Source organism: Camellia sinensis, chromosome 4, assembly GCF_055761805.1.
Source record: "Camellia sinensis isolate YWXY chromosome 4, ASM5576180v1, whole genome shotgun sequence".
Taxonomy (NCBI): Eukaryota; Viridiplantae; Streptophyta; class Magnoliopsida; order Ericales; family Theaceae; genus Camellia; species Camellia sinensis.
This window is the reverse complement of record NC_138964.1, coordinates 105,806,559-105,821,836: the sequence shown is the minus strand read 5'-3', so window position 1 is coordinate 105,821,836 and position 15,278 is coordinate 105,806,559. Positions and strand designations below refer to the sequence as shown.

The window sequence follows — 15,278 nt, the reverse complement described above, 5'->3', positions numbered from 1 at the left end:
ATTATGCAAGAGGAAATCCAAGAGCAATTTCGTATTAGACAAGAAAAGATTCGAGCAGAACAATTGAAAGAAGATTAGAGAATTATAATGGTGGATACAAATGGTTTGTCTCCAATGCAACAAGAATATTATTTTCACCACCAAATGGAAATTCTTGAAAGTCAAAGGAGTACAAATAGTTAGCTTTTATTGGAATATATCTTTATATGCAAACGTATCATGTTTTTGTTGAACAATGCCATGGTTCAGTGCACTTTTTTGCTAAGTATTGATTTACATTGCTATGAAAACTAGAAATCTAGCTATGTAAGTTTTAATCTTTTTATTTCTCTACATAGTTTGCTTGATGAAGCAAAATGCAATATCAGATTCATAGTATTTTAATATGGTTTGATGCAATTTGAAAGCTTTCTAAATGGACAATCCTGAGAGAAAAATTATATAGTTATTAATGCTTGGAAAATTTCAAATTACAATGAAGACTAATGAGTTTTCATCATGTGACCACGAAATTTAAAATTTCAAGTTGCTATGATTGACTATGTAGTTGCCACAATTGCTGGATGAGGTCCGATTGTAGTTGAGAATGAGTTTCTCTATCTCTAATGCGATGATGGTGTCGAATGAATTCCATAAATTCAGTTGTATACTCATGTGAAACAAATACATGGGGATTTTCATCGATTTGTTCATAGCCGTAGTCTTCTGTTTCATTAACATCTCGCTCATCCTTAACAACCACGTTATGCAGTATTATGCATGCCTTCATAATGTTCTTAAGTGTTTTACGTTCCCAAGAACTTGCAAGTCCATGTATAATTGCAAATCGTGCTTGAAGAACTCCAAAAGCACATTCTACATCTTTCCTTGCCGACTCTTGAGCTGCAGCAAAATGTTTTCTCTTATTTCCTTAGGGAGATGGAATTGTTTTGACAAATGTTGACCACTACAGGTCTATACCATCTGCTACATAGTATCTCACTAATCATTACCATTGATTGAGTAATTGACAGAAGGAGTATGCCTTTCAGCAAGCTTGGTAAATATTGAAGATCGTTCTAGCACGTTGATGTCATTATGAAACCCCGATAACCCAAAAAATGCATGCCATATCCAAAGATCATATGATGCTACTGCTTCTAAAATAATTGTAGGTTCATGAATATGACCAGAATACATAGCTTTCCACCCAGTTAGATAATTCTTCCATTTCTAATGCATGCAATCAATGCTCCCCAACATCCCAGGGAATCCACAATTTTGGCCAATTGCTAGCAATCTAGCAATGTCATTTTTATTTGGTGATCTCAAATACTCATCTGAAAAAATTGTAACCACTGCTTTAACAATTTTTTTTTAAACTTTTCATTGTAGTGCTTTCTCCAATCCTTACATATTCATCCATAAAATCAGTCACTACTTCAGAAGCGAGCATTCTAAGTGCAGCAGTCATCTTTTGATAGGAGGACAAACCAAGCACTCAAGCATCATTTCTTTTATGAACAAAATACAATTCGTGAGCTTTTATTGTAGAATGAATACGGAGAAAAAGAGAACGATTCATCTGAAACCTTCTTCGAAATACATTGGGAGGATATATTGGTAATTTATCAAAATAGTCGAAAAAAAGCCTCTGGTGGCCTTATAAAGTATTACACCTAATGAACACAGGACGTTGTATAGAACCACAACGTGATCTTGATTCTTCCTCCAGATTTACTACTGTAACTATCTCTAACTCATCATCAGAGTCAGACTTATTGAGAATCATATTGTGTACAGAATTGCAATGCAATGTGAGAAAATAAAGACTTAATGCTAAAGAAAACTGGATGAGGTGGTTGAAAATTAAAGAGGAATGAACTTATTTATATTGAAAAAATATGACCATTAGAAAAGTATCTATTTCAAAAATACAACCGTTGCAAAAATATTCATTTGAAAACATGAACGTTATAGACGTTTCTATTTTAAAAATATAGTCGTTGCAAAAGTATCCATTTGAAAATATGACCGTTACAAAAGTTTCTATTTAAAAAATAGGACCGTTAAGTGCCCATTTGAAAAATATGATTTTTCTAAAAAAATAAATAAATAATAAATAAGGAATATTTAAATTGAATGGAGAAAGATATGGAGAGCTTGTTGGAGCATGACAAGAAAAATAAGGTTAGCTAAAATAGAAAATTAGATTTTTAGTTACAATTTAACTAAACATTTAACTACTTTGATAAAGATGCTCTTACAATAGAGATAGTGACGATTGGGGCTGCAATGGTGGATATTTGTAAACATGAGGTTTTGGAGTTCATTGTCTTGAAGTCGCCACCCAATTACAGGCCTCAAGAAATCATATATATAAACCTCCAAAGATAAGCACTTATCTCGTCTTGAGTAAGTGGACAACTCATTGTCTCTCATACTAAGCTAAAGTTGTAATGCCCAATATCATGATATAATATCACAGTATCAATTTTTTTTTATTAAGGGTAAATTACATTGATACCCCTTGAAATTTCTGTTTAATACAAATTTCTCCTTTACATTTGAAAAATTACATTTCATTTCCTAATATTTGTAATCCCATTACAAATTGCTTCCTAGATTGTTAATGTCATGTCCTAAAATTTTCTAAATGACCATCGTGTTTTTCTTTCTTACTATTTCTTCTTCCTATTATTATGACTACATTCTATAACTTTCTATCATTAAATTCTACCTGAATATATTCTTATTGAGTGATGATATACAAATATAAATTTTATGTAGAATTTTCAAACACAATGATATAGTTTAATAGTGACCTTTCATTTTAAAATAAAACATCCATAAACATGATTTATATTTATAACAATATCGCTATATAATATTGTTATGATTTTTTTTGGTATAAATTTTTATATATGAATATAATTTTCATTTATATTTCCACCATTATATCTAGACTAGTGGAAGTGCACGTGCTTTGCACATGGTAATTTTTCTTATATTTCTTTTTATGATATTTTTTTTTTTGGTTTTTAGGTTTGGTAATAGTTTTACCTTTTGAGCCATTTTGTTTTGTTTTTTTTATATTTATTAATGTTTAATGTTTATGTTTAGAAGTCTAAAAAGTGAAAGTGTTTGAATCTTTGAATATTTAATTGTTGATATATTTTTACACTTTTAGGTAGTATTTAGTTAAATAAAATGATTATAGAATGAAATTAATATTATTAGACAATATATATATATATATATATATATATATAAATTAAACACATTGCGCATGTGAATGGCTAATATGAATAACATAAAATACGTACATTTATGTATGGTAATTTTCACGTAGGCATTGTTTGTGTGGTGATATTCAAACTATGGATATGATTCTATGTCGATTATATGGAGTAGTGCATTGTTTGGTTGAAAATTGATAGGTCAGATTAGTAGTCCAACCGGACTCTATATCCTTTATATGTGGAATTTTTTTGTCAATTCAAGAAAATAATGTATCAATTCCTATGTATGAGGGGGCATTTATATTTCTATTTAAGCATTAAAATTCAGCAAGTAGATTGAAACAATCATATAAAACAATTGTAGTACATATCACATTGTTGGACTTATTACTATTAAATATGTAATTCACTAAGTTGTTTCACATTTGTTATGTATATGTATGTAGAAACTATTTTGTAATCAAACGACAAACAAATAAAACACTGAACTAACATTGTAATATTATTATTATTTAAGGTGAAGAAACAAAATATCTAACTAATATTGTAATATTATTATTATTTCGAAATAAATTAAGTAAAGTAAATTGAAAGATAAAAGTACTTTTATAAAATTCATTCTGTGGGGATATATTTTCTGAGTACCAACACGTGGCCAAGGTGATGCTGACGTGTCAGCCGAGGTGCCATGTGTCCTGGTCATGACGCCGAAGTGATCTCGGTTAGGCCGAGGTTATCTCCGAAGATATCGAAATCCGAGATAAGTGGATAAGGGACAAGATTCCTAGAATGAGGAAGGACTTTAGCATGGGTAATGATAACACTCTTAGGAAGTTTATCTTTATCTCTTGGAGAGTCCAGGATAAGCACTGAGCAGAAGTCCATTGAAGCTAGGCTTCTATGGGGACTAGGATTAAGTTATCTATAAAAGAAAGGCACCCCCGATGGGTCTAAGGTACGCAATTTATATTCTGAACAGTGAGTTTAGCACTATTGATTATCTTGGAGAGATATACTGACTTGATCGTCGGAGTGCCCCCGGGTGGACAAACCACCGCCGGAATCTACTCTCTCTATTGACAGGTCAGCCAGGTGCCATCTATTCTGCTAGTGCTCTCTAGCTGAATACTGAGTTGGCAGTGTGGTCGAAAAATCAATCACACAATTTGGCGTCGTCTGTGAGAAAGAAAGAAGAATAGATGGCCAGCGACGGACAGAAGGATAAGGTTGGGGACGAAATCCCTGCTGGGAGTGGAAAACACGTTGACCCAAACGTGGAGGAAGATGATTGCAATGAGGAGACTCAGAACCAGAATCAAGTAAAGAAAGACATCGGCCAGGATGGCGACATGCCAAAGAAACCAGATCGAAGCGGATACTACAATGAGGACGACCTCCAGGTATGGAAGGATAGATGCCTACGGAGGGACAAAGAGGTGAAAGAGGTGGCAAACAAGTTGGCAGACCTGCAATTGGTCGCCAATTTTATGATGCAAAGTAATGTCATGCAGCCACCATACCCACTGCAGGACATACCGATTCCAGCGGCCAATGCCTAGAAGGGAGGGCAGAAGCCAATCCCAATAGCCCCTCAGCACATCAGAAGTAAAAAACACTCTCACCGGCCTTCCAGGGAGGTCGGACGAGGAGAGTCGAGGAAAAAAGAGTCACGAAGGACACAACGAACTAAAGAACAGACCCCAAAGAACATCGGCATGTTCAAAGGCAAGAGCTGTGCTTCGACACAACTCATGGAGAAAGGTCGAAAAAGGCCCACAACGAAGCTGAGAGTAGTATGCCGAAAAGACTGAAGTCAGGAGATAGCCAAGCTCTTGGGCAGAGCAAGGAAGACCTGAGAGATTACCTCAAGAGGAAACAACATAATGTGGATGCCGAAGTAACTTCACCTGTTAAGCCAAGAACACCATTCTCGGTAAAATTAGACAAATTTGAGGCGCCGAAGAGATTCAGTATGCCGAGGTTCCAAATATACGATGGTAAGTCAGACCCCAACTTCCACGTTGGATTATACTTGAACTCAATGGCATTATATAGTGGTAACGAGCCGTTACTCTGCAAAGTGTTCCCCTCATCCTTCGGGGAGATTGCATCAGATTGGTTTCACAAACTACCAAAGGAAAGTGTGAAGACCTGGGAAGGCCTGGTCGAGATGCTTGTGGCCAGGTTCGTGACAAACAAGCTGCAGCCATTAAGGGTAGACGCATTGATGGCTCTGAAGATCAGTAAGGAAGAAGGCCTTAGGGCCTATGCAAAAAGGTACTATGAGGTGTTCAACCGAATACCAGAGTGTAATCAAGAGGTGGCAGTCGTATCTTTCAAGAGCGGCCTAAAAGACGACTGTCCACTACGAAAATCTTTGGCAAAGACATTGCCAAAAAGCATAGAGGAGCTCATGGCTAGAATCGAGAAGTATACTAGAGTTGAGGAAGATACATCGGGGACTAAGGAGACAAAGCAAGAAAAAGGAAACGGCTCGTCGAAGCGAGGCCGAGGTAACAATGGATCCAACAAGCAAGAGATAGAACTAAGGGCTACTCAGGCAATTACGACTGTGTTCCGAATCCCAACTCACAAAGTCCTAGATAAGATTCGGAACCAACCCTATTTCAGAGCGCCAGCGAGGGCACCAGGAGAGTTTATGGAAAGAAACCTCGGCAGACATTGTGCTTACCACAATGAAGATGGGCACATGACTCAGGGTTGTAGAGCCCTGAAAACACACTTAGAAGACCTGGTGAGGCAAGGCCATCTGAGAAACCTTGTCGATGAGGCCAGGACAAGGGAAGAACAGACAAGATTGCCTCAGGCACCAGCAGCCCCGCCTCCCCCAGCACAGCAACCTCAAGCAGGAGGACCTCGGGTAATTAATGTAATTCACTTGAAGGTCAGCGAAAATGAGATTCGGGGGAAGACCCAGAAGGTAAAACACCTACAACATGTCTACCAAGTCAGGGAGAAAAAACATCGGGCAGAGGAGTGCCAAGGACCAGTAGTGTCCTTCACTGAAGCCGACCTTGAGATGGTGCAACATCCACATAACGATGCCTTGGCAGTATCCCTCCAGGTTGGGGAATGCCAAGTGAAGCGCATCTTAATCGACCAAGGCAGCTCTTGTGACATCATGTACGTCAGATGTTACAAGGAGCTTGGCCTTCACCCAGACAATATGGAGCAATCCAATAGCCCAATGGTTGGGTTCAATGGAACGCCGACATGGCCATTGGGAACGACGAGCTTGAAGGTGCAGGCTGGCACCAAGAAGATAAAGACAGAGTTCACTGTAATCGATACACCCTTCCCTTACAATATCATCTTGGGAAGGCCGTGGTTGCATGCGATGGGGGCTGTTCCCTCAACATTGTATCAGCTATTGCGGTTCCTAACAGAACATGGGATAGAGGAGATCAGAGGCGATTAGCTGCAGCCAAAGAATTGCTCCATGGCAGCAATGAAATCCACCTACAGCATATGAGAACTAGAGAAGGCAAAGATCGAAGACGAAGACGTAGAGGTCTTAGAGGATGTCGGCAAGGAGCCAGCCGAGAAGAGCGAAGAAGCACTGAAGAAAATTCTCGTCCAGGAAGGGGATGAAGAACACTTCTTTCTTCTCAGCTCGGGCTTAACCGAAGAAGAAGGAAAAGAGTTGGAGGCTTTTTTGAGAGCAAACATCAAAGATGTTTGCCTGGACGCCTTACGAAATGCCTAGCATTGACCCCGAGGTCACTTGCCATAAATTGAATGTTGACAGGTCGGCCAAACCTGTAATCCAACGAGAAAGAAGACCGACGTTGATGCACGTCGAGGTAGTGGAGAAAGAAGTAGACAAACTTTTGGAGGCCAGGGCCATTCGAGAGGTAAACTACCCAACATGGCTGTCAAACACAGTGGTGGTGAAGAAAAAGAATGGTAAATGGAGGGTTTGAGTAGACTTTACCAACCTAAACAGGGCTTGTCCCAAAGACAGTTTTTCTCTACCCAAAATTGACTAGTTGGTAGATGCCACTTCAGGGCATGGAAGAATGAGCTTCCTGGATGCCTACAGAGGGTACCACCAGATAGCCATGTATCCCCCAGATGAAGAGAAGACTGCGCTTATCATCCCAAAAGGGCTGTATTGCTACAAAGTGATGCCTTTTCGGTTGAAAAACACAGGAGCAACTTACCAAAGATTGGTAACCAAGATATTCAAACATCTGATCGGCCGAACGGTGGAAATCTACATTAACGATATGGTTGTGAAGACCAAGGAACCTGAAGGTCATCTGGCCAACCTGAAAGCAGTATTTGAAATCCTCAAAACATATCGGCTCTAACTCAATGCATCGAAGTGTGCATTTGGAGTTGGATCTAGTAAGTTCTTAGGGTCCTTGGTGACTAGAAGGGGCATTGAGGCCAGCCCAGATCAGATTAAGGCCATCCTGGAATTGAAGAGCCCAACATCGGCAAAACAGGTACAAATGTTGGCTGGAAGGGTTGCAGCCCTGAATAGGTTCATAAGCAGAAGCTTAGACAAGTGCAAACCTTTCTTCAACTTAGTGAAGAAAGCCACAGATTTTTTATGGACAGAAGAATGCGAGGTCGCCCTGGCCGACTTGAAGAAGTATTTGATCACAGCTCCAGTTCTTTCAAATCCAGAACTTGGGGAGGAGTTATTTTTGTACTTAGCAGTTTCGGAACACGCAGTAAGCGCAGTGGTAATCCAAGAAGAAAAATGGGAGCAAACGACTGTTTACTATGTAAGCAAAATCCTGGCTGATGCAGAAACGAGGTATCTACCCTTAGAGAAATTGGCACTGGCTTTAGGCTTCAAAGAAACTGAACCATTACTTCCAGGCCCATAAAATTGTGGTGCTAACTGAACACCCCTTGAAGTCTTTGCTGCAACAAGGAGACCTGACAGGAAGAATAGCCAGATGGGTAGTGGCCTTGGGACAGTATGACTTGGAGTACAGACCTAGAACAACGATCAAAGGCAAAGTTTTAGCCAACTTCGTGGCCGAGTTCACACCAGAATCCATCGTACATCGGGCTCCATTGAGCCCAGGTGAATGATGTCCAAGAAAACAGGGAGAAGCCCAGCCAAATGCAACAGAACAAAGGAAAAAGGAAAAACTCAGACCCTGCAGCATTTACATCGGCGACTCCTTTCGACTGTTTGTCGATGGGAGCTCAAACCAACAAGGAACGGGGGCAGAAGTAGTACTGGTATCTCCAAATGGAGAGATATTGGAACAGTCCATTCGATTAGGGTTCAAGGCCACAAACAATGAAGCAAAGTATGAAGCATTGATTGCAGGACTAAAGCTAGCAGTTGCAGTAAAAGCAGATGAAGTGATAGTCTTCTGTGACTTCCAGCTCATAGTCAACCCGAGATGAAAGGATGTCGGCCTACGCAAAGGAAGTCAATAGGTTAGTGGCCTTGTTTCAGAATTGCCGAATACATCAGGTTAGCCGAGATGATAACAGTCACGCCGATGCACTGGCCAATCTAGCTAGTGCAATACAACCTGGAAAAACAAGAACGATAATGGTCGAATACTTGTCGGGACCGAGCATTGAACCACCGATCGCAGAGCACGAAGTAATGTGTGTGGATATGGGACCAAGATGGATGGATGCAATTGTAGCATTGTTAAAGGAAGGGAAGCTACCAGATGACCACAAAGAGGCACACAGGATCAGATTGAAGTCAGCAAGATTCAATCTGACAGCGGAAGGACATCTCTACAGAAGATCCTTCACTGGACCCCTTTTGAGGTGTGTACACCCTTCACAAGTTGAAGATTTTTTATATGAAATACATGAAGGAATTTGTGGAAGCCACATTGGGGGCAGATCACTAGCTCATAGGGTCATCACCCAGGGATATTTGTAGCCTTACATGCAGAAGGACGCAGAGGTCTATGTCAAGAAGTGTGAAAAATGCCAAAGGTTTGCACCACTGATACACCAACCAGCAACAGACCTGAATCCCGTATCCAGTCCTTGGCCGTTTGCCCAATGGGGCATAGATCTCGTTGGGCAACTGCCCCATGCAACTGGACAAAGAAAGTACCTGCTGGTAGCAACGGATTACATCACCAAGTGGATAGAAGCTAAGCCCCTAGCTAAGATCCGAGATGTGGACGTAAAGAACTTCATATGGAGGAACATCATCACCAGATTTGGGATTCCAAGAGCAATAATTGCCGACAATGGAACACAATTTGACAGTAAGCTAATCAAGAGCTTCTGTGCAAAGTTCAAAATCAAGAATTACTTTTCTACCCTGAGTTTTTCTCAGAGCAATGGACAAGCAAAAGCATCCAACAAAGTCATCTTGGATGGGATTAAGAAGAGGATGCAAGCAGCAAAGAGAAAATGGGTAGATGAACTGCCAAGTGTACTTTGGGCATATCGGACTACATCGAGAAGATCAATAGGGGAATCCCTCTTTGCCATGGCTTATGGCACAGAAGCTGTCATTCCACTGGAGGTCGGCATCCCAGGGATCAGAACCCAGGAAATAGAGAATGGGACTAATGATGTACTTTTAGCTCGAGATCTGGATTTTTTAGAAGAAAGAAGGGAGAAAGCTGCAGTTCAGCTAGCAGCATACCAGCAACAGCTTGCCAGGGCTTACAATAAAAGGGTTAACCCAAGGGAGTTCCAAGTCGGCGACCTAGTCTTGAGAAAAGTTATCGGCAACAAGAAGGATCCCAGGGAGGGCAAGCTTGGCCCAAATTGGGAAGGACCCTACGGAATCACTTCGATATTGGGCAATGGGGCATATCGGCTTGAAGATAATGAGGACAAAGAATTGCCAAGACCCTGGAATACTTGTAATCTGCAATTTTTCTATCATTCGATTTTTCTTGTTTTTTGCCGATGTAATGAATAAAATTTTAGCAGAATTCTTCTACATTTATGACTGAGAAGATGCTTGCCGATGTTTCTAAAATACATGTGTAATGAGAACCCAAGTGGAACTTAAGTTCACATTAAGGGGCAAAGAGTTGGAAAGCAGTTCTAACACTTGTTGAAACTTGAGAAAAGTTTACAAGTTGAAGTTAAACTGAGATTATGTTTAACACTTGTTGAAACTTGAGAAAAGTTTACAAGTTGAAGTCAAACTGAGGTTATGTTTAACACTTGTTGAAACTTAAAAAGTTTACAAGTTGAAGTTAAACCGAGATTATGTTTAACACTTGTTGAAACTTAAGAAAAGTTTACAAGTTGAAGTTAAACCAAGATTATGTTTAACACTTGTTGAAACTTAAAAAGTTTACAACTTGCAGTTAAACCGAGATTATGTTTAACACTTGTTGAAACTTGAGAAAAGCTTACAAGTTGAAGTTAAACCGAGATTATGTTTAACACTTGTTGAAACTTGAGAAAAGTTTACAAGTTGAAGTTAAACCGAGATTATGTTTAACACTTGTTGAAACTTAACAAGTTTACAACTTGAAGTTAGACTAAGGTCAAACACTTGTTGAAATTTTATGAAAAAATTTACAAGTTGAAACCAAAGTCGCGCCAAGAAAGGTACTTGGGTACTTGTCGAGGTAAATCATCAGTTTGTATAACCAAGGTGTGTCACCCCGAGAAGGTTACACAAGAGTGAAGTATACATTAAAGATGTGCAAAATATTCTAAGTATGCAATCATACAAGAGTAGTAAAGAGAAGGCAAACATTCAAAACAAAGAAGTTGTATTTATAAGAAGGCACTTCGGCCATATGAAGAGCTTACACTATTTCAAAAGAAAGACAAAAGTACAGAGCACAGAAGAAAGAGAAAAACATAAAATTAAGATTCTTCAGCATCATTAGCAGGCTGGGTTTGGACTTCGAAGGACTGCTGAGAAGACATCTCGGCAGCCTTCTCAATCGCAAGCTCGGCGTCAATTTCTTGAAGGGTTAGATCGAGGCTCTTGTCGGCAAGGGGCACGTCCGATGACGCCTTCTCAAGAGTGGCATCCTTGGGGATTTCCTCACCCTCCTCATCTTGAGTCAAGTCCAGGACTTGCTCATTTAGAGAAGGGGACTTGGTCCCAGCAACCTCCTTTGATTTCCTCACTAAGATCTCCTCCTCAGACTCAGATTCGTCGTCAGATTGACTTGGAGTTGGAGGGAATGGAAGAGGAATGACGTCGGCGTTCCTGAGGGGTGAGTCCTCGGGTACTTCAAGCTTTTTTAGAAGAGACATCCAACCAAGGGTGAAACCCTTGTTGCATGCCTACTTCACCTGCTTTTCATAGTTTGCCGTGACATCGGCCACCCCCTTGTTATAGCCATTCTCATCGACGGCCTTGACTTCGGCCTCTTTTATGGCCAGGGCTTCTTGAAGTTCCTTCTGGGCCTGGGTCATCTTTTCTTCGGCCTCTCTCTTTTCGGCCTCAAGAACCTTCTTAATGCCCTCAGCGGATTCTGCTTTTTCTTCGGTGACATTTTGGACCTTGATAACAGCCTCGGCTTGATCCTCCAAGGTTTTCATCTTGGATTGTAAGCTTTTATTAGCCTTTTGCAGACTGTCAACTTCTCTCTTCTTATCGGCCAGTTCTGTTTGGTTCTCAAAGGATTGTATTGAGAAGGAATGAGCTTGCTGGATGGCCTGAAAATGAACAAAACAAAAGTTATTAGAAAATTTTCTAAGTACAAGAAAGAAAGAAAAATGACCAAATAAAGATACTTACTTGGACAGAGCGCTGGAGCATCAGAGCATAATTTTCATACTCACTCAACTCGGCGATTCGGTCGAGATCGCCAGGAAGAAGCAGAGCAGTACTAAGGGCAACGCCGACATTAATGTCATCAGCGCTGTCGCTAGCCCTAACTGGCTTATCCTCCAGTGTGATTTGGGGAGCCCAAGGGGCATCCTACTTTCGAGACCCCGATGTAGTTGTAGCGGATGACCTCGGTTTCTTCGATTTTGGGGATTCAGATGGTTGGGCCTCGGCTGGCCTCTTCTCGGCAGCAGATGTAGTTCTCTTGCTCGAAGCTAATTTCGAGATTGGCAAAGTATCTTTAGTGTCAATTTGAGTCACGTTTGCCTTTGGCTGAGCCTTCTTGATCCTTTTTGTCTTCGGCTTTGGCTGGGTTGGCGCTGATTGGGCATCAACTGAATCAGGAATATTAGCTAATAGATCTTTGGCAACCGCATTTTGGCGGCCCATTTCAGTAGCAAAAACTGTTCGGCGTCGTCGACGGCACTAAGATATGGGGATCAGATATAGAGCCGAAGTTGATGGTTGATCTGCTGGGTCAGAAGTTGATCCTTGATCTAGCCGAGATGTGGAGGCAGCTTGAGGAGTTATAGCAAAAGGCGGAGAAAGGCTTTTCTTCTTCTTCTTGGGGACGTAGGGAAGAGCTGGCTTGTAGGTAGGAATGAAATTGAGTAGAAGATGGGCCTTCCGTTTGTGAACTGGCAGATCCAGTAACTTCTTCAAGTCTTTACTGGGGAAAAAAAATTGGCGGAAGCCCTTTGGTGGCTTAGGAAGAGTTGCAAGAAAAGCAGACATTAGAAACAAATAAAGTATTGAAGACTTTAAAACAAACAAGTTAATATGGACACAAGGCTCTTACCATTGCCCTCTACAAAAAACTGTTCGAGGAAGAGGGTAAAGATAGAGGTCCTCATCTGGAGCGAACTCCCAGTTCCCCGAGGTAATGAAGTAATCGTCTCCAGCTCCCTTGTTAGAGTCTGGGAGGTCGGCTATGATTTTGTATTCTGTGGATCTCGGCTTGAGGTAGTAAACGTAACCCGTGTCTTTTTTGAGGCCACACATGGTATAGCAATACTGGATATCGGCTAAGGTAACCCTAACGTTTTCTTGTTTGGCTAAGGCTATGATGCCATTAATGACTCGGTAGGAGTTGATGGCAAGCTACATTGGGTTCAACTTATAGTAGTGAATGATCTCACGAAAAAGGATATTAAGTGGGAGCAGAAGTCCGCACTCGATGAAAGCTACAACAGGGAGGGGCATGGAATCGGCTATGGGCATGATAGAGTCATCCTCCCCAGCCAACCTCAGATGGACGTCGGCAGGAATGTCAAACTCGTGCCTAAAGTGATCTAACTTGGTCGAGGTGTCTACCCTATGTTTCCAAATACCCATGATATCGGCCTAACTAGGACGAACTAGGTTTCAGAATAAAGGTGTTTTGAAAGGGTTATTGGGACCTCGGCAAAAACCTAAAAGTTTGTGGGGTAAGAAATTGTGGGGATCGTTTTCGGTTTTTCCTAAGAATTTGTAGGTTCTACAAACAAATCCCCAAACCAAGATCTATGAAAACGAAGATCAAAGGCACGAATCTGGAAAAGTCACAAAAAAACAGAAACAGGTAATGCGACTCAGAGTCAAGAACAGTGAAAGATCATCAAGAAACACAAGACAGGTGTAACAGGCCAAGAACAATGGCAACAGTCAACAAATGTGTGAACAGTGTGAATTCGAGACATAAAATGGGCAGAAACAAAAGTGTAAGATAAACGTGCTCAAAAATCAAATACTTGAGCAAAAATAGCAGCAGCAACAGATAAATGAAGTGAAACTTCTTGAAAAGCAATAAGAAACTAAAACCAGAAGGAACGATGACTTATCGAAAAAAAGGAAGTCGGTGTTGAGTTCGTCAAAGTCAGACGAATGACAGCAGCAGAGAAGAGTAGCAAGAGTCTCACCGAAGGAGGTGAACAACGATGATAGCAGAGCTTGAAAGCTTGGAACAATGGAAGATTTGAAAAGGCTAGAGAGAGAGAGAGCTTCTAAAAAGATGTAAAGTGGAAAGATGAGGAAAAGAAACAAGGTTTGAAAAAACTTGAAACGGCGGCAAAAAGGGCAATTAATGCGCCTGGAACAACGAATGCGTCAGACGGCGCATATAGGCGCAAGGCGACTTGTAAACGCGTACGGAGTACGATTCAATAAAAGGGAGACGCGTGACTGAAACGGTTGAGTTATTTTGCATGACAGCTCATACGCGTGAAGGAGATCTTGGAATCTTTAAACCTTAAAAAGACATGTCGGCCTATATGATGATCTCGGCTGAGAGACTTTAAACTGATGTATTGGCAAGAAGTTTTGGTATGGGTTCCATCACCTCAGAATGCCGAGGTAATAGAACCTAGGGGCAGTTGTGGAGATATATTTTCTGAGTACCAACACGTGGCCAAGGTGACGCCGACATGTTAGCCGAGGTGCCACGTGTCCTGGTCATGACGCCGAGGTGATCTCGGTTAGGCCGAGGTTATCTCCGAAGATATCGGAATCCGAGATAAGTGGATAAGGGACAAGAGTCCTAAAATGAGGAAGGACTTTAGCATGGATAAGGATAACACTCTTAGGGAGTTTATCTTTATCTCTTGGAGAGTCCAGGATAAGCACTGAGCAGAAGTCCATTGAAGCTAGGCTTTTATGGGGACTAGGATTAAGTTATCTATAAAAGAAAGGCACCCCCGATGGGTCTAAGGTACGCAATTTATATTCTGAACAGTGAGTTTAGCACTATTGATTATCTTGGAGAGATATACTAACTTGATTGTTGGAGTGCCCCCGAGTGGACGAACCACCGCCAGAATCTACTCTCTCTGTTGACAGGTCAACCAGGTGCCATCTATTCTGTCAGTGCTCTCTAGCTGAATACTGAGTTGGCAGTATGGTCGAAAAATCACTCACACATATTCATTCTCTAATTTGATCCTCTTTGCGGTTAAAATTTAAAAATTTGTTGTATTTCTATTTTCCATTTCATATTGATATTCGTCATTTTGTACTTGTTCTGCCACAATCTTCCAAGACGTGCGATCCTTATCATTCATCTTGTCTAGTTTGTGATAAATATGTATGCATGTATGTCCAAAAGCTAGTTTTAGCGCATTATTAAATGCTATTATATACTCAAATATGTCTACGAAATTCAACAGCCTCTATAGTTTGAGAAGTGAACAAGGTTCTTAAACATTCTGGAACTTCGGAGCTTGCAAGAATTATTTCTCCTTTATAGCAACAAAAGCTCGAAGGTTCATATTCAAACCTTTTAGCCTTACAAAAGGTAT

General features: G+C 40.7%; 1 protein-coding gene across 1 annotated transcript; it reads right to left on the bottom strand.

The window, feature by feature from the left end:
• Positions 1–529: 529 nt before the first annotated feature.
• On the bottom strand, positions 530–1,179 carry LOC114282567 (uncharacterized). The gene is made up of 2 exons (XM_028225279.1): positions 993–1,179; positions 530–882 (listed from the first exon to the last, which is right to left on the bottom strand). Exons 1-2 carry the CDS (start codon positions 1,177–1,179, stop codon positions 530–532), a joined length of 540 nt encoding a protein of 179 aa, XP_028081080.1.
• Positions 1,180–15,278: the final 14,099 nt, after the last annotated feature.

Bases quoted from the DNA above. Each gene is read 5' to 3' on its own strand.
- LOC114282567 (XM_028225279.1), bottom strand. From the start codon at position 1,179: ATGTATTCTGGTCATATTCATGAACCTACAATTATTTTAGAAGCAGTA. The intron at 883-992 runs GTAATGATTAGT...ATTTTGCTGCAG, and splicing joins TGTCAATTACTCAATCAATG to CTCAAGAGTCGGCAAGGAAA.